Below are 19,642 nucleotides of genomic sequence, written 5' to 3'. Positions count from 1 at the left end.
CCGGGGTGACCTGCCCCAGCCGCGCTCGGGATGCCACCGAACGCCTGGAGGGCTCTGTTCTCCTGCAAACGCGTCCCGCACACTCGGGCCGCCCGGGCGCGCCCCGTAGAAGGAGGGGCCGTCAGGGGAAGCGCAGGGCTCTCTAAGGAGAGCGGGTGGCCTTGTCCCCGTGAGAGCATTTCTCTCCAGCTCCTCTGCTGGTTTGCAGCTTCTAACCGAATAGCCTCTAGCATATTTCGGCCAACGAAAGCCACCGTGTGGTTTCTTCAACACGGGCCAGTTCCAGGCTCTGCAGGGGCCACGGCTTCCCAGGCTGTCCATGACGCCTGCTTCTGCAGCGTCCCCAGGCTCCCCGGGGCCCGTCGTGTGGCAGAGACGCCCTTTCCCTGTGACAGCACCCATAGGTTAAAGCTGCCCGACTCGACAGGTGGCCGACAGAGCTGTTGTCGGGACAGTGGACCTGCACTGAATCCTGGTTCTGTCGCAAACCAGCTGTGTCCCCTTGGACAGGACAGAAACCTGCGCGGCGCCTTGGTTTCCTCTTCTGTCAGTGGAGAAATCATCTTACCACCTGACAGGATTAGCCTAGTTTACTATGGGCTAGCCGTCACCCGGGAGTTACTGTATGAGTGTTGGCTGTCCTCATGGTTGTGATTGTTTATTACATAACCTGAGTTTCTTTTCCTTGATACCAAAACATCTAGTTATAAAGAAAAATAATATTTTCCATTTTTCTTTTCTTTTCTTTCTGCAGCAAAAGCTATGTGATTCCTTTGCAATGCAGTTGTCCTGTAGATTTCGAGTTTCATGTTGCGTTGGTTCAGTCTCATCCAGCCTTTACTGTTGAGCCAACGTCAGGTAAGGAGAATTAATTCTCAAGTTGCCAGAGTTCTCAGGTCGAAGATGATTTGGACAGTAGCTCTCAAGTTATGGAGAAGAATAAGCCACATTTGAATATGTTATTTTCAAATGTGTAAGAGTAGCAGACTTTACATGTCTGACATAATGTGAATTGGAACCAGCAATTTGGGAGTAAAAACAGTTTGGGATAATTTGTGTCATGCAGATAATTTATAATAATGCCCAGGTAAATTTCTCCCAGAGTCAAAACTTGAAATCAGAAGTTAATCCATTTTAATTCTAGTTTTGACTCTTGGTACATCCTTGGTTTTGTAGTCACCTTTAATTCACGTTCAAATAAAAGGGAATATTATTTCTTTCCAAGCCTTCAGAATCTTAGTGAAGGGTCTAAGGAATCTGTCTCAACGGTGGCGTAGACCATCTGTCTTTGCACGCCCCAAAGGATATAGATCGCAAAGGCGCTCAGGACCTCCGAGAGTGAAATCTCCACCTGAGCTGACTTCTGCTTCCCAGTTTCTGTCTCTTGACGCTTAGGTTTCAGATTTAAATATCTGCCCACTGCGATCTGCTGTGAATGCTAACATCGTTTTGTTTTTATTTTGTATTTTTTCTTATTTTTTGAGGTATAGTTGACACATAAAATTGTTACCTTTTTAAAGTGTACAATGTGGTGATTTGGCATATGTACACATTGTGAAAGGATTCCTTCATTGAGTTAATTCATATATCCATCACATCACATAGTTCCTTTTTTTGGGGGGTGAAACATTTAAGTTCTACTCTCCTCTTAGCGAGTTTCCATTATACAGTAGGATGTTACCAACTACAGTCACCATGTTTTACACGAGGCCCTCAGACCTGATTCATCCTGCAGTTGGAAGTCTGCACCCTTTTATCAACCTCTCCTTTTCCCTCACCCCTCAGCCCCTGGAAGTCACTTTTCTACTCTCTGTTTCTGAGAACTGGGCTTTTTTCTTTTAGATATGCACATAAGCGACACCGTGCCGTCTTTGTCTCTGTCTGGCTTATTTTACTCAGCGCAGTGCCCTCCAGGTTCGCACATATTGTCGTAAATAGCGGGGTTTCCTTCTTTTTAAGGCTGAATAATATGCCATTGTATATATGGACCACATCTTCTTTTCCATTCAACTGTTGATGGACACAGATTGTTTCCATACCTTGGATATTGTGAATAATGCTGCAGTGAACATAGGAGTACAGCTATCTCTTCAAAATAATGATTTCATTTCCTTTGCATATATGCCCAGATGCAGGACTGCTGGGCCATATGGTAGTTCTATTTTTTTTTAACGTTTTGAGGAACCTCCATACTGTTCTCTGGAGTGGCTGTGCCAGCTTGTATTTCAACAGTGCACAGGGCTCCCTTTTCTCCACACCCTCACCAGGATTTGTTATCTCTTCTTTTCGATAATAGCCATTCTAATAGGTGTGAGGTGATATCTCATTATGTTTTTATTTACATTTCCCTGATGATTAGTGTTGTTGAACACGTACCTGTTGGCCATTTGTATATCCTCTTTGGAAAAATGTTTATTCAGGTCCTTTGCTCATGGAAAAAAATTGGGTTATTTGGGTTTTTCTGCTACTGAGTTATATGAGATCCTTGTATATCTGGGGTGTTAATGCCTTACTGGATATGTAGTTTGCAAATATTTCCTTCCATTCCATAGGTTGCCTTTTCATTTTGTTGATGGTTTCCTTTACTGTGCAGAAGCTTTTGAATTTGATGTAGTCTCACTTGTTTATTTTTGCTTTTGTTGCTTTTGCTTTTGGTATCAAATCCCCAAAATCATTGCCAAGACCAGTGTCAGGGAGCTTTTTTCTGTGTTTTGTTCTAGGAGTTTTATGGTCAAGTCTTACATTCAAGTCTTTAATCCACTTTGAAATCATGTTTTTTAATGTTTTAAATTTTTATTGAAATATAGTTGATTTACAATGTTGTGTTAGGGTAGGGTGTACAGCAAAGTGATTCAGTTATACATTCATATATATATTCTTTTTTAGATTATTTTCCCTTATAGGTTATTACAAACTATTGAGTAGAGTTCCCTGTGCTATACAGTAGGTCCTCGTTGGTTGTCTGTTTTATATACAGTAGTGTGTACATGTCAATCCCAAACTCCTAAGTAATCCGCTTCCCACATTCACTTTTGTATGTGGTATAAGATAGTGGTTCAGTTTTGTTCTCTTACATGTGGCTGTTAAGTTTTCCCAACACTATTTATTGAAGAGACTGTCCTTTCCCCTGTGTATGTTCTGGGATCCTTTGTTGCCAATTAATTGACCACGTATGCATGGGTTTATTCCTGGGCTCTCTATTCTTTTCCATAAATCTATTTATCTATCTTTATGTCAATATCATTCTATTTTGATTACTGTAGCTTTGTGATAGGATTTGAAATCACAAAGCATGATGCTTTAGCTCCATTCTATCCCAAGATTGTTTTAGCTACTCTGAGTCTTTTGTGATTCCATACAAATTTTAGAATTGTTTGTTCTATTTCTGTGAAAAGTACCGTTAGAAGTCTGATAAGGTTGCATTGAATTTGTATATCTCTTTGGATAGCATGGACATTTTAACAATATTAATTCTTCTAATCCATGAACATGGAATATCTTTCCATTTATTTGTGTCTTCTTCAATTTCTTTCATCAATGTCTTATAGTGTACAGGTCTTTCACTTCCTTGGTTAAATTTAGGCCTCATCACAAGAAGAATTTTTTCTTTTCTTTTTACTGTATCTATTTGAGATAGTAAACGTTAATTAAACCTGTTGTGGTCATCGTTTCACAAATATGTAAATCAAACCATCATGCTGTGTACCTTAAACTTATACAGAAATGTATGTCAATTATTTCTCAATAAAACTGGAAAAAATTTATTCCTAGGTCTTTTATTCTTTGTGTTGCTATTGTAAATGGGATTGTTTTGGGGGGGTTTGTTTTTAATTTTTATTTTATTTTTGGCTGTGTTGGGTCTTCATTGCTGTGTGCGGGCTTTCTCTAGTTGCGGCGAGCGGGGGCTACTCTTCATTGCGGTGTGTGGGCTTCTCATTGCGGTGGCTTCTCTTGTTGCGGAGCACGGGCGCAAGGGCTAGCGGGCTTCAGCAGTTGTGGCTCGCGGGCTCAGTAGTTGTGGCTCGTGGGCTCCAGAGAGCAGGCTCAGTAGTTGTGGCTCACGGGCCCAGCTGCTCTGCGGCATGTGGGATCCTCCCAGACCAGGGATCAAACCAGTGTTCCCCGCATTGGCAGGCGGATTCTTAACCACTGTGCCACCAGCGAAGTCCCCAGTGGGATTGTTTTCTTAATTTCACTTTCTGATGGTTTGTTGTTGGTGTATAGAAACACAAGTGATTTTTCTATATTGATTTGTATCCTGCAACTTTACTGACTTTTTAAATTAATTCTAACAGGTGTTTTTGGCGGAGTCTTTAGGGTTTTCTGTAGTTTTCTGAAGCACCGTGGGATCTGGGAAGATAAAAGAGCTCTGGGGCCTGGTGTCTGCCTTAGGGGCTTGCAGTCTAGTTGGGTGACTGGTAAACATAGCAGGGTGACAGCTGGGGTGGCACCCGGGGATCGCAGCGTGATGGAGTGTCGGGGGTGGAGGCTCCTGGGGGTGGTGCTGTAACACATAGGCTGGCGCAGGCTTTGAAGTTTTATTTATGGAGCTGGAACACCTGTAACGAGCAGGCACTTGCTTTTGTGAGGCTTAGTAGGGGAGGCAGACGGCAGAGAGATGGTTTCAGGGGTGGGAATCAGCGGCTGAAAGAAGACTTGGAGGAAGGGCTTTCCAGGTCGGGGAACGGCGATGCCAAGGCCCTGGGGTGCAGGAGCCCGTGTCTGGGGATTGGAGCAGAGGCCGCTCTCCTCTTCACCTGAGCCTGATGTCCCCGGCGCTCAGACAGCTCCTTGTGCTTCACTTGCTTCCCCAAGTCCTGCTCTGTACTCATGCCATGACTTGAGAGTTTATCTTCACTTGCTTATTTCTTTTTGTTTGCTATCCCGACTCGCATGTAAACTCTGGGAACTCTGGGACTTTGCTTTGTTTATTGCTGTATCTCAAATGCCTAGAAGAGTGCCTGGCACCCAGCAGTGCTCAGTGAGTGCTTGGATGGCTGAAGGAAAGGGCTGTGCGGTTGGCACAGAGAGAAAGGCAGAGGGTGGACCACGATTCAGAGGCCATGGATGGGAAGGGGGGTGCCAGGCTTTTATGAGGGGGTACAAGGCCTCTGCAGGGGCCATAGGAAGGCCCGATGCACCGGACAGAGGGAACCACCTAGAAAGCAAACCAGAGAGCCTTCAGTGGAAGTCAGAAACATTAGCCCCTCTCACACTTAGGGCGTGGATCCTCCCTCCCTCCCTGCCTTTTATTTTCCTTTCCACGTTTTTTGAACACTTACTGGGTTCCAAGCCCTGCTGGCGCCAGAGATACAAAGGAGAAATAAACATCGTGTGATATCTGACTTTGGAGAGAACAGTCATCCGTCTTGAAGATTTGAAAGGAGAGAATCAAATTACACGAAAATATAGGGAACTGAATAATTTGGACACGAGCTTTTATGTGTGTTCCTTGCTTTTCCTTGTGGCTTACAGCATGAACATTGACATGTGGGAATTAGCTTAAAGATTATGGTTCTGGGAATTCACTTCTGAGTCAGTAACGCTGATTGATAGGTATATGTTTATATAACTGACACAATCGAGTTATTATTATAAAGAATTAAGGTAGTAGTTGGATAAATAAGATCAGTGTAAACATGCAGCAGTTGATTCACGTGTATTTAATGAAAAGACTGTATAAAGATAGTAGAAACACCGATGCTTCTCACGGGGAGAATGTATTTGTGTGTGTGGTGTGTGTGGTGTGGTGTGTCTGTATATGGTGTGTGTGTGTATGGTGTGTGTGTGTGGTGTGGGGTGTGTGTGTGTGTGTATGGTGTGTGTGTGTGTACGGTGTGGTGTGTGTGGTGTGTGTGTATAGTATAGTGTGTGTGTATGGTGTGTCTGTGTGTGGTGTGTGTGTATGGTGTGTGTGTGTGTGTGTGTGTGTGTGTGTGTGTGGTGGGGTGTGTGTGGTGTGTGTGTGGTGTGTGTGTGTGGTGTGTGTGTATGGTGTGTGTGTATGGTGTGTGTGTGGTGTGTGTGTATGGTGTGTGTGTATGGTGTGTGTGTGTGTGGTGTGTGTGTGGTGTGTGTGTATGGTGTGTGTGTGGTGTGTGTGTATAGTGTGTGTGTGTATGGTGTGTGTGGAGGGTGTGTGGGGGTGTGTGTGGGGTGTGTGTGTGTATGGTGTGTGTGGGGTGTGTGTGGAGGGTGTGTGGGGGTGTGTGTGGGGTGTGTGTGTGTGGAGGGTGTGTGGGGGTGTGTGTGGGGTGTGTGTGTGTGTATGGTGTGTGTGTGTTTATGGTGTGTGTGTGGTGTGTGTGTGTGTGTGTATGGTGTGTGTGTATAGTGTGGGGTGTGTGTGTATGGTGTGTGTGTGTATGGTGTGTGTGGGTGTGTGTGTGTGGTGTGTGTGTGTGTATGGTGTGTGTGGGTGTATGGGGGGGTGTGTGTGTGTGTATGGTGTGTGTGTGTTTATGGTGTGTGTGTGTGTGTGTATGGTGTGTGTGTATAGTGTGTGTGTGGGGGGTGTGTGTGTGTGTATGGGGTGTGTGTGTACGGTATGTGTGGGGGGTGTGTGTGTGTGTCAGCCTCTTTGCTGGGACTTGGCAGGAAGAGAACGCATCACGTTTTCTCATGTCTTTCCTCCCAGGAATAATACCAGCGAACGGGAAGATGGATGTGACAGTGACGTTTACCCCCTTTCAGTGTGGGATCGCACAGATAAAAGTGCAGCTGTGGATTGCACAGTTCAACTCGCCACCATACGAGTGTGTCTTCACCGGCACGTGCTACCCCAACATGGCTTTAAAGTACGGCTGCCTTGGGGGGCTTCTGTGTATTCTTCAAACTTTTTCAAAACCCCAGGTCTTCCTTCCTTCCATTCTGTGTTTCTTTCTTGTAGCAGAATGCCATCAAAAGCGTACTTACTATGCCTGAAACTAATATACTGTTTTCTGTCAATTCTATGTCAGTTTTAAAAACTTATTTAAACGATGAACCTTCATAAAATACACTTAAGATACAACAGCAATGCAGAGGATAGCTCTGCACTTGGAGCCGTAGTTGCTTCTGGCAAGAGGGGAAGAGATGACTGAGGAAAGGAAAATTTCACAGTACAAACCCCAACCTTGGAAAACCCTTACAAATATTTTGAAAACGATAAAGAAAAAGTTTGATTTTCTCCTCTCCCCTCCACGCACAGGTACACATCACACAGTAATATCATTAGGCATATTAAATAAAGTGGAGTAACAACCTAGTATCAAAATAAGAACTAACTCCACGGTTTATTATATATTTATGTTATTATTCTTTTTCTAAAGAGCCAAAGCAGCTCAAGTCAACTATAGACTCTTCGTGTGGCCCGCTGAACCCAAATCTTGGAAGTTCCCACAGTAGAACTAACATGAGTCAGCCGATGAAGAAGTGGCATTGGATGTAACTGAAAAGCAGTGCTCATTCTTCTGGTGTCAGTTACTGGCCGAGCAGAACGCCACTGGCCAGCTCGGGTCACGTGCTGCGACACACAAACTGCCTCCTTAACGGCATCGCCTGAGTGGGACGTTGACTTGCCCCTCTTTGACCTTGACTTCCACAGGCGTGTTCGTACATACAATGGCGCAGTGCGCGGCCCAGGCTCCGTAGGAGAGTGGGAGCAGACCTTTCCTAACTGATGTTTTGGTTTCCCAACTGGAGTTTAACGTCTTGTTTAGAGCACTCTTGATGTTTTCCAGGACTGTGTCTCCCCAGGCTGCAGGTGGGGCTAGAACAGACATTCCACCAGGAAGGTGAAAAGTGACCCAGCTGCAGTGTGTTCTGAAGGTGTCATAGTTGCTTTTTTGTTTCAGGGTTGGGTACGTGATGGATGCACTCACGTATGTCCTGACTTTGGCACTGCCAGTTCCACACAGCTCTTGGGTTTCTCGTTTTCTCATTTCCATCCTTAACACTAGCAATTAGACTTCCTAAGGAGACTGGGCTTTTTGCTGTTGCTGTTAATTTTCATTGGAGTATGGTTGCTTTAGGAGACTGGTTTTTAACACGCTCAGAAATTTGGGGTTGTTTCCCAGATATTTACAGCAGAGGTGGTATCAGAGCTCTGTTGAGATGCAGATGCCGGGCCACAGCTCACTTGTCCCTGCACCTCACAGCGCGTCAGTCAGTGTGGACAGGTTCTCCCGTGCCGTGACCTTTCAGGACTCTCACACAGGCCACGTTAAGTTTGGGATCGCAGGCCTATAGCCCGTGTTGTGCAGTGGGGCCGGGTCAGTAGGCGCTAGGCCAATGCACCTGGCATGTCAGAATGCATGAATGGTCGCAGTCTCTCATCTTACCTCTGTAACGTCATGGACACGTGTCGTCCCACCAAACACGTGTTCACACATTCTTGCTTAAGAAAATGCTTTCATGGGTAGCATTCATAAACGTACGTGGTTCTACTACATCTCATGATGAATAAGCAGCTTCTGCAGACATGGAAGCAGCCCTGTCTATACCTGCCTATGTTTAAAGCAGTTTTCACTCCCAGAAAAGATCTCAAACATTAACCTGAATCACTTTTTTTAAAGATCTTGCTACAAAGAGTGGGAAAAATTATTCTTTTACTAGGAACATAAATCAATGTAAGAGTTTTAAATGTGGTAAGTAAATTTAGCTGTGGAGATCCAACAGCCCAGAAATGAGTTATGCTGGACGCTGAGAGCATTTTCAGCACGCCCTGTTTTCCACTTGCCATGCTCTTTGAGAACATGAGGAAAACAGCCATCGAGCAGCTGTTTGTATATGATGATGCTCTGTTATCCTGACCTTGCGTTTATTTTAGTAAACCACTGTTTTAGCACTCAGATTGATTTTTAGTTTAGTTATAGTATTGATATTCAATGGACTATAAGTCATGGCATTATTGGAAAGAACTAAAATTAGGAGCCTTGAGTTGTTGCATTACATACTAATTTAATGATCTGTTTTCAACTCTAGGTTAGAAGAATTTGAAAGATTAAATACTCTTTCTAGGAAAGCAGTTGTTCCTCCAGAAAAGGCAAGGACACATGTACATTTTCACCGATTGCCAGCAAAGGCAAAGCCTCCCAAGATTAAGGTAAAGCGGGCGTTACGTGAACCACGATGGAAGGAATGACAGAGAAGGCAAATAATGACTTTTCCCTCCTGGTTTGGTCTCAGGAAATCGAATATCAGAACTTGAGATTCCCAGTAGATTTATCGAATCCATTTGCTGTGGCAACTGTTCTAAACCAAGAACCAGGAAAATCGAAGATTAAAGAATTAAGAGAAGGTAAGCAGTTGATCCTCCGTAAATCAGCCCCTGGGCAGAATCTGAAGCAGCAGCAAAACTCAGTTAGATCGCTGTTTTGTTTTGCCATTAGAAATGTGTTTTTCTCTCAGCCAGTGACTCTGATTTGATTACTGGTATAATCAATCGTGTTTGCTCCCTCCCTCAGTTTTGGACCAAGGCACTGAGGTTTCAAAAACAAGACAGATGAAGGAAACACTCTTTGAACAGAAAGTCAGACAGAACACTTACGAAGAGCTCAGAAATCACCTTAAGTGGTAAATATCGCACAATTATTTGCATCAAGTGACGGTGGTTTTGGTAATCCATGAGACATGAGACACAATGAAATGTAATACCTTTTTATGCCCTTTGAAAATTTTGATTATTCTCTCCCCTTTAATGGACCTTCTGTTTCAGAGTGAAGTTTCTGTTGGGAATAAACTAATGTGACCAAACCATGCTGTTTCCTAAGCATGACCAGTGGCAGAGCCAGAGTGTACCCCCCTTGCTCAGGACCGATCTGGGTGACAGGCACCCCGGGTCTTGCCCCGTCACCTCTCACCCCACCCCGAGCCCCTTGTGTCCTGGGCTGTGTGCCTCAGAGGCCATCCGGGGATCCCGGCAGTGCAGGCTGGGCTCGGGGAGGCTCCCGGTGGAGGTTTTCAAACTCAGATGCGAGGCTTCTTCTTTGCGCTCCTGCAAACAAAATGGAACCCTTTTTACAAATTTTTACCAGATCATACCAGGCATATCTACGTGTACAGATTCAGCTGAAGTAACTTTAGAAACTCTTAAACTGAGTTCAAAAGGAGACTCCTGGAGGAACTTCCCTGGCGGTCCAGTGGTTAAGACTCTGGGCTTCCACTGCAGAGGGTACGGGTCCCATCCCTGGTCGGGGAACTAAGAGCCCACATGCCGCCCAGACAGGCCATGCACCCTGAGCTCTGGGGCCGGCCCAGGTGTCCCCACCCTGCCACCCCCTCAGGAGAAACAGCCCCTTCTGTGAATTCACAGAATCCTGTGTGAGCCTGTAGTCGGGGTCTGGCCTCAGTTGAACAGGGCGTATGCCAGGTTACCCAGGACCATTTTTTAAAAATACTCTTTCCCTGTTGTAAAAAAAGTGGACACATTGTCATTGTAGAAACTTGGAGATTTTGAGTGTAGAAGAGGAAAAAAGAAATCACTGTTAGTACAGTGACCACTGTTAACCCTCGTGTTTTCCCTTCCACCTATGCTTCTTTGTAACAGACTCAAAATCACATCCTAAATTTTGTTTTTTGTTTATTTATTTATTTATCTATCTATTTATTTGTTTTGGGCTGTGTTGGGTCTTCGTTGCGGTGCGTGGGCTTCTCATTGTGGTGGCTTCTCTTGTTGCAGAGCACGGGCTCCAGGTGCGCGGGCTCAGTAGTTGTGGCGCATGGACTTAGTTGATCCGCGGCATGTGGGATCTTCCTGGACCAGGGCTCAAACCCGTGTTCCCTGCATTGGCAGGCGATTCTTAACCACTGCACCACCAGGGAAGTCCCTAAATTCACTTTTTTTTTTTGCAGTACGTGGGCCTCTCACTGTTGTGGCCTCTCCCGTTGCGGAGCACAGGCTCCGGACGCGCAGGCTCAGCGGCCATGGCTCACGGGCCCAGCCGCTCCGCGGCATGTGGGATCCTCCCGGACCGGGGCACGAGCCCGTGTCCCCTGCATCGGCAGGCGGACTCTCAACCACAGCCCCACCAGGGAAGCCCCCTAAATTTACTTTTGGTCATGTGTTGTTCACTTAATACTTTCTCCCTACTTTTTTGTTAAAAGATTTTAACCCCGCCAGTAAGAGGCACACACATTGATGTAGGGTCAGTGGTTAACGCCACGCGCGTGCACACGCGCACAAATGCACAGGCGCAGACACACCCTTTATCCCCCTGAGCCCTTTGAAAGCGAGTTGCAGGTACAAGTGCCATGAACCCTCACCCCTAAAGGCTTTAGCATGTAGCTCCTAAAAGCAGGGACATTCTCCAACATCACCATAATCACTACCAAGAGGGTTACCATTGATGAAGCACCAAATAATCAGCCTATATGCAGATTTACCTTGTTGTCCCAGTAATGACTCTTATACCAGGGGGTTTTGGGTTTTAAAGTGGGGAATCCAAGGTCCAATCAAAGATCATACAATTTGTGTGTAGTTTTCATATCTCTTTAGTTTCCTTTAATCTAAGACAGTTCTCCAGAACTTTAAAAACCACAGCTACTGTATCCTTGTTTTGTTCTCTTTTTTTGTTGGCCACGCCGTGCAGCTTTCGGGATCTTAGCTCCCCAACCAGGGATCGAACCCAGGCCCTCGGCGGTGAAAGCCGAGAATCCTAACCACTGGACCTCCAGGGAACTCTGCTACTATATACTTTGAACACATATCAGACTCCATGACGGGTACATTACATACCAGAGGTGTTTTAAGTGTGATGAAATTCACATCACATAAAATGAACCATTTTAACCATTTTAAAGTGTACAAGCCAGAAATTATTAGCGCGTTCACGGTGTTGTGCAACTGTCACCACTTTTTTCCAGAACATTTTCATCCCTCCAGAAAGGAAGCCCGTCATAAGCATGAAACAGTCACGCCCCGTCCTCTTTCCCCAGCCCCTGGCGACCACGAATCCGCTCTCTGTCTCTGTGACATTGCCCCTTATTTCACATGAATGCAATCGTAGAACACATGGCCTTTAGTAACTGGCTTCTTCCGCCATTCGTGTGTTCAAGCTTCGTCCACATCACAGCACCTGTCAGTACTTCATTCATGTTTATGGCTGAATAAGATTCTATTTTAGGGACATACTACACTGTGTTTATTCACTCACCAGTTGGTGGGCACTTGGGTGGTTTCCACCTCTTGGCTGTTTTAAATAATGCTGCTACGAACGTTTATATACAGGTTTTTGTGGGAACTTATCTTTTCAGGACACGTGGGTGTATGCGTAAGAGAGGAATCGCTGGGTCGTACGGTCATTGTATGTTTACCTTTTTGAGAACGGCCAAGCTGTGCTCTACGCGGCTGCAGCAGTTTACATTCCCACCCGCAACGTGCGAAGCTTCCAGTTTCTCCCCCTCCTTGGCATTCCTGTTATTTCCCTTCATTATGATTGTTGTCACCATCATCATCATGAATCGTCACCCAAGGGGGTGTGCAGTAGTGGTCCATCACTGTGCTTTTGATTTGCATTTCCCTAATGGCGACTGGGGTTGAGCATCCAGGTTTCTTTATTCATAAATATTTTGGTGTGTGTCACTAGAAGCTGAGCTTCGTCTTGTGGAACACATTATTCACCCGCGTTGTGTTGCTGTGGTCTCTGCAGCTTCTCTGCCCCACGGTGTGTCCTCCCTCTTCAGCTGTGCAGTATGGCTAAGACACTCCATCCTGAAGTCGACTATGGTATTCTGATGGGTTCTGGAAGCTGTTTTTTTTCTCCCCAGGCAGGTACACCTCGGTAAAGATCACATGTCCCTTAAATTTAAAAAAGACCTTACTGAGGAGCGGCAGAGAGTGAACAACAAATACAAGGTCAGGATCACTGCTAATTCGATGTCATTTATTTCACTGAACATTGTTAATTCCTGCTGTATGCAAGATGTCATATAAGGAGAGAAAACCTTACAATTAAGTTGGGACGGGAGGCTGATAACCAGCCCTCGGTTAACTGTAAATCGAGGCTGCCTGTAACTGTCACCGAGACCACTGCTGAGCAGCGTGGGGCTTCAGAGTCCAGCTAGCAGGGGACTCATCTAGCTGGAAAGCTTCCTAGAAGACACGGTATACGTTTGAAAAGCAGTAAAGAGGAGAAAGGCGCCCAACTTAGAGGCAGGGAATGGCTCCGGTTTGGGCTGGAATGCTGGGCATGAGCTGCAGAGCACGAAGGTAAGAGAGACCCAGAGACAGTGACCAGGAGCGAAGCCAGAGCCAAGTCCAGACCAAAGCTGGAGGCCGCGCCCTGTGGCAGGAAACCGAGAGCAAAAGCGAGAGGGAGGGAGGGTGCAGAGCAAGGGGGCACGGGAACCGCGCGGCCCAGGCCCTCGGGGGCGGCGGCCAGTAATGCTACATTCTGAGTGTGCATCGTAAGTGAGTAGGTCTAAGTAGAGGCACAAGAAGTCTCCCTCCTCTTTCGTCTAACAACGCGTTTGCCAATCCCGTCTTTAAATTCCCTCTATTTTATTTGACTTTTAGTCGCCATGGAGTTCAGGGTCTCTCCCCACGGAATCTGTACTTTGAACCTAAGGTCCCCCGTCTCAAACTCAACCTCCTGCTGCGTGCAAATCAGACTGGACAGCTCACCACCCTGGTGACAATCGTAGACATCTGTTATTTCTTGTTTTCTTTGATTGCAGTAGAGTTGATTTACATTGTGTTAGTTTCAGGTATACAGCTCAGTGATTCAGTTACACACACACACACACACACACACACACACACACACACACACACATCTATTCTTTTTCAGATTCTTTTCCCTTAGAGGTTATTACAAAATATTGAGTAGAGTTCCCTGTTCTCTCCAGTAGATCCTCTCATTTTTGAGTAGGGTGTTAACGTTTTGGTCAGATTTCTTCTGATTTAGTCTATAAAAATGTTTGTGAACAGCATACCTGAAAGCCAAGCTAGTTTTAGAAGTTACCTAACACAGAAATAATAAAAACCACAGAGAGGCAAGAGCTAACACATGTGTGCAGGTGCACGGCCCTCTCACCGTGGAGGCAGGTGTGGGGAGACACTGAGCCAAGCCCGGCGGCCTTCCTGGGAGCGACCAGGCAGTGCCAGTGGCTCCGGGCTAGGGGAGATTGCTCGGGGGCCAGGGAGCAGGCGGCGGGGACACCTCTCCATGGAAGGGACAGACCCCCAACTTCCACCACCCAGGAAAGGGAAGGGATCACGTGCCTTTGACCAATGGCTTAATGGGTTTCTACCAGTTTCAAAGAGAAATACAGTTGTGTGCCTTTGTATTCCATTTTAACATTTTTGATGATTGAAAATCCCAGCTAGATAGAGGAGATCCTGTTTTGGATGACGAATTCCAGCGACTCAAGACAGAAGTTCACCCGAAACGGGTTGTACGCGACCTGGAAGAAGTAAGTAACTTTCTTTATTTGGAATCTAATTATCAGGAGCTCTTTATATGCTTATTTTTTAAGCATATAAACAATTTTATAGAAATCCTTTTACCAAGAGATTTTTAATAGTTTTTAATTTGCTTACCTTTCGGGGTGTTTTTTCTTATGACATATCCACAAGTCAGGCATCAATTTGTAGTTGTTTCCCTTGAAATTAACAGCCTTGTATATGGGCCCCTGCTTCCCACACCTCCGATTTCTCCTCTTGGTCTCCTTTGTTCTTCCCCTTTGCTGCCCATGCCCCTGTCCGCAGGTCCTCAGGGTGGGTCCCTGGGTGGGTTCCTGGCCCCCTCCCCTCCCCTTGTAAGAAGACAGCCAGTCAGACGCCAGAGCTCTGGTCCCAGCTCCACCTCAGATTTGGGACCCGGGAAGAGCCCTCTGAGCCCTCGTGCCCTGGTGTCCTCAAACGTGAAGTAGGGACAGTAGCCACCCCCCCCCCCGGAGTTTCCTCTGTCATGTGATAGTTTCTGGTTAAAACCCCAATTTTTAATTTTTTTTACTTAAAGAAATTTTTTTGAAGCATAGCTGATTTACAATGTTGTGTTAATTTCTGCTGTACAGAAGTGATTCACTTATACATATATATATACATTCTTTTTCATATTCTTTTCCATTATGTTTTATCACAGGATATTGAATATAGTTCCCTGTGCTCTACAGTAGGACCTTGTTGTTTACCCCAATTTTTAATTTTAACAACGAAAAAATGCTTCCCAGTCTCCCCACCTCCACCATTCTCAGTTTTCTCTTCTGGGTCTGCACGCCTGCACTGTTTTTACCTCTTTCCCCCCCCCCCCCCGCCCCGCCCCATCTCATCTGGCCACACAGTTGTGCTAATCGCTCTTCCACGAGGCCATCCCCCGGTCCACCTTCACGGCTCACCCTCAGCTCATCCTGCAGGTGAATCGTTTGTGTTCCGCCCCTCTGCCCTCTCCTCCATGGCCCACTGCCCGGGCCAACGCAAGACTGACTCACTTCCGATGACTGTCTTCACGTTGCTCCCCTGTTCAGTGACCTGCAGCGCCCAAGGCTCTGGCCGGCGTCACGACACCCCCAGACACCCTTTCCTTCCCAGTCATTACTGATCCACACACGCTTGTGCCCCCGGTGCGTGGGCTCCACTGGGGACCACACGGTCTGGCCTCCTGCTTCTGCAGCATCCCAGCACCCGACGCAGGGTTCTGATTTCTGTGTGACTTTATTCTTCCGCTCTAGACTGTACATTTCGTTCTTTCTTTCTTTTTTTTTTGATGTAATAGTCACAGTTTTCTAAAAAGAAAACTCTTAACAAATGAGGGAAACAGAAGCTTTTGTAAACTCATAAATTGATTTTTCAAAAAAATTACAGTAAATGTCATTCTAATTGGCGAAAAATTAGAGGTACTGTATATACAAGCAAGTACAAACTCTTTTATTCAATATTGTGTTAGAGGTTCTGGATAGTACAGTATGATAAGAGAAAGATACAAGAAAAGTTATAAGTATTGGAGAGAAAGAAATAAAAAGATCATTGATTTTATATGATATAATTAACTATGATTGTAGAAAATCTAAAAGCGTCTATTGCCAGATTAAGTAAACCTACTGAATTTGTAAGAGAATTTGGGAATTGCATATAAAATCATTATACAAGAATATCTACTGTATTTTCATATACAAGAAATGAAACGTTAACGTATACTTTAATAGACATGTAATTTATAATAGCAAGCAAGTACCTAGAAGCAAATCTAACAATTACAAACTTTACATTAAAACAATAACAAAGATCTAAATAAATTGAAAGATATTTATAGATGTCTTATGGAAGAGAATAAGCATGTAAAGATGTTACCTTTTTCCAAATTGATCTACAGATTAAATGCAATCCCAATTAGTACCTCAGTAGGCTTTGTCATGGAATTTTATAACTCTTTAAGTACATATATATGTATATATACACAACATGAACATGAATATTATGTAGGTATACGTATATATATGAAAGAACAAAGGCTCAAGAATTTTTTTAACTTAAAATGAATAAACCAGGGAAGAGGACTTTCTCTGAAGGAGACAAAGCTTTTTGACCAAGTTGGATCATTAAGGCAGTGTGGTATTATTGGCATACGGATAGGCAAAAGAGAAATGAAACCAAATAGAAAGACAGAAACAGATCCACATATGTATCGAGTCTTGATATATGATAGATGTGGCATTGTAAATCACTTGGAAAATGAGATTAGATTGTACATTTCTTTTTTTTTTAATATAAATGTATTTATTTATTTATTTTTGGCTGTGTTGGGTCTTTGTTGCTGTGCGCGGGCTTTCTCTAGTTGCAGCGAGGGGGGTTACTCTTCGTTGCAGTGTGCGGGCTTCTCATTGTAGTGGCTTCTCTTGTTGTGGAGCACGGGCTCTAGGCACGTGGGCTTCAGTAGTTGTGGCTCGTGAGCTCTAGAGTGCAGGCTCAATAGTGGTGGCGTACGGGGCTTAGTTGCTCCGCAGCATGTGGGATCTTCCCAGACCGGGGATCGAACCTGTGTCCCCTGCACTGGCAGGTAGATTCTTATCCAGTACGCCACCAGCGAAGTCCCTAGATTGTACATTTCTTGAAACCCAAATCTTGTCTTCCACTTTTGGTCCCTAACCCAAGAAGTATTCCCTATAATGCTGTGTACACCAGAAGTGCTTAATAAGTGCTCATTAAATGGAAGAACAAATAATAACTTGGTTTGGGATCCAACTCTGAAACATTTTTATTAAATGCTTTTATGCCAGGAGTTAAAATTTAAATCTAACATGCACCTATATTTTGTGTTCACAGAAAACCAGGGAATTTCATCCTAATTTTGATCCGCTCGTAAATAACACTTGGGTCAACAGGTTCTGGGCGCAGAGACGGTTTCAGCAAGCAGCACGCAAGGTAAGTTTCAGCACCAGGTTGAAAATTTAATTTCTTTAGTTATCAGCACAGGGAAATTGAACAGTGAGTTTTTTTTATAGCAGCTTTATTGAGATGCAATTCACATGCCTTAAAATTCACTCCTGTAAAGTGTACAGTCCAGTCGTTTTTAGTGGAGTACGGCCATCACCGCTATCGGATTTTAGGGCGTTTTTATCCCTGCTTAAAGAAGCCTGGTCGCCAGCAGCAGTCGCTCTCCACCCCCCACCCCCTTCCCTGTTCACTTTCTGCCTCTGTGAATTTGCCTATTCTGGACGTTTCGTATACACGGAATCCTACAATACATGGCCTTTCGTAACTGGCTTCTCTCACTTAACATGTTTTCAGGGTTCATCCACGGTGTAGCATGTTTCAGTACCTCATTCCTTTTTCAGGATGAATAGTATTCATCCTTGAACGGAGATACCACACTCTTTATCTAGTCATCGGTTGAAACATTTGGGCTGTTCTCACCTTTTGGCTGCCATGGTGAGAATAACGGCGCTACAGACATTTATGTGCAAGTTTGTGGACATGTTTTCAGTTCTCTGGGGCGTGTACACCTAGGAGCAGAATTGCTGGGCCGTATGGAAGGATGCTGGTTAGTGATTTCTAGAGAGGACAGTGGGGTGCTCCTGTGCCCCTCGGCCTCTACAGTCCACAAAGGGTGTGAGGTGGCCCCCTGGCCTGGCTCCGCTCCCCCCGCAGCTGTCCCAGTCCTCTGTGTGGCCCCAGTCCTCTTCTTCTCCCAGGACACCACCTGAAACCCCATCCCATCTCCCTTCCCTCCACCCACACCTGTCCTTCGGCCAGCTCAGCCTACCCCTCCTCCAGCAAACAGTCCTGTAAGCACTAGCGCTTGGCCGTCTTGGGGTGCCTCTTGCATCTTATGCTGCCTGTCGACCTCTCGTCCCAGCCACTGGAGCCTGGCTGCCTGGGGGGCAGAAGCCCTCCTGCCCCCACCCCGGCAGGGAGACCAGCGGTGGAGACACGGACTCTGGAGACAGACTGCTTGCCCTTCATTCTTTTTTCTTTTTCTTTAATAAATTATTTCATTTTTATTTTAGATAATCATTTTACTCTTTTTTTCCACTAGTAAATGTATTTGATTGATGGATGGATGGATTGATTGATTTTTGGTCACACCGTGCAGCATGTGGGATCTAGTTCCCCAACCAGGGATCAAACCTGTGCCCCCTGCAGTGGAAGCACAGAGTCCTAACCACTGGACCACCAGGGAAGTCTCTTGCCCTTCATTCTTGGTGCTACTTCTTTTTTTATGGTTTTTAAAAGTTTTTTATTCAAGTATAGCTGATTTACAATGTTGTGTGAATTTCTGGTGTACAGCAAAGTGATTCCGTTATACATATATATTCTTTTTTTTATTCTTTTCCATATGGTTTATCACAGGGTATTGGATATAGTTCCCTGTGCTCTACAGTAGGACCTTGTTGTTTATCCGTCCCTTGGATAATAGCTCACATCTGCTAATCCCAAACTCCCAGTTCTTCCCTCCCCCTCCCTCCCTCCCACTTGGCAACCACAAGTCTGTTTTCTACATCTCTGAGTCTGTTTCTGTTTTGTAGGTAGGTTCCTCTGTGTCATATTTTAGATTCCACATGTAAGTGATACCGTGTGGTATTTGTCTTTCTCTCTCTGACTTACTTCACTTAGTATGAGAATCTCTAGGTCCATCCATGTTGCTGCAGATGGCATTATTTCATTCTCTTTGATGGCTGAGTAGTATTCCATTGTGTATATGGACCACATCGTCTTTATCCATTCCTCTGTTGGTGGACATTTAAGTTGTTTCCATGTCTTGGCTATCGTGAATAGTGATGCTATGAACATTGGGGTGCACGTATCTTTTCAAATTAGAGTTTTGTCCGGATGTATGCCCAGGAGTGGGAATGCTGGATCATTTCACAGCTCTATTTGTAGTTCTTTGAGGAACCTCCGTACTATTCTCCATAGTGGCTGCACCAGTTTACATTCCCATCTTGATGCTACTTCTCATGAGTTTTCCAATCTTGGACAAGTTCCATGACCTCTGTGCCTTCGTTTCCTCATCTGTCACTGAGGAGACCAGTAAGACCTTTCTCAGGGCTGTCATGAAAGTCAGGTGGGTCAACACATAGAAGACTCCAAGAGTTTACGTTGCAGGTGATCTCTCAAGCAGTGCTTGCAGCCTAGGCTGATGTCTGTAAACCAGTGTCCCTGCTGGGGCTTTGTCTGGGTGGGCTCTGCGCCTGTGCGGGACAGAGGTGGCTATGAGACACTCGT

General features: G+C 45.1%; 1 protein-coding gene across 5 annotated transcripts in view; it reads left to right on the top strand.

Moving 5' to 3' along the window:
• CFAP221 (cilia and flagella associated protein 221) overlaps window positions 1-19,642 on the top strand; it is an 84,194-nt gene that overhangs the window by 37,689 nt on the left and 26,863 nt on the right. For all 5 annotated transcript variants that reach the window (XR_010944535.1, XM_067742364.1, XM_067742362.1 and 2 more), the window contains 8 exons: window positions 755-858; window positions 6,638-6,797; window positions 8,965-9,085; window positions 9,169-9,280; window positions 9,447-9,555; window positions 12,748-12,835; window positions 14,305-14,394; window positions 17,243-17,341. Coding sequence is in view for 4 of the 5 variants with exons in the window: in XM_067742364.1 (XP_067598465.1) it covers window positions 755-858; window positions 6,638-6,797; window positions 8,965-9,085; window positions 9,169-9,280; window positions 9,447-9,555; window positions 12,748-12,835; window positions 14,305-14,394; window positions 17,243-17,341 (883 nt within the window). In the remaining variant the exon portion in view is untranslated. The remainder of the gene's footprint in view (window positions 1-754; window positions 859-6,637; window positions 6,798-8,964; window positions 9,086-9,168; window positions 9,281-9,446; window positions 9,556-12,747; window positions 12,836-14,304; window positions 14,395-17,242; window positions 17,342-19,642) is intronic.

Source organism: Pseudorca crassidens, chromosome 6 (genome assembly GCF_039906515.1).
Source record: "Pseudorca crassidens isolate mPseCra1 chromosome 6, mPseCra1.hap1, whole genome shotgun sequence".
Classification (NCBI taxonomy): Eukaryota; Metazoa; Chordata; class Mammalia; order Artiodactyla; family Delphinidae; genus Pseudorca; species Pseudorca crassidens.
This window is presented reverse-complemented; position numbering and strand designations above follow the sequence as displayed.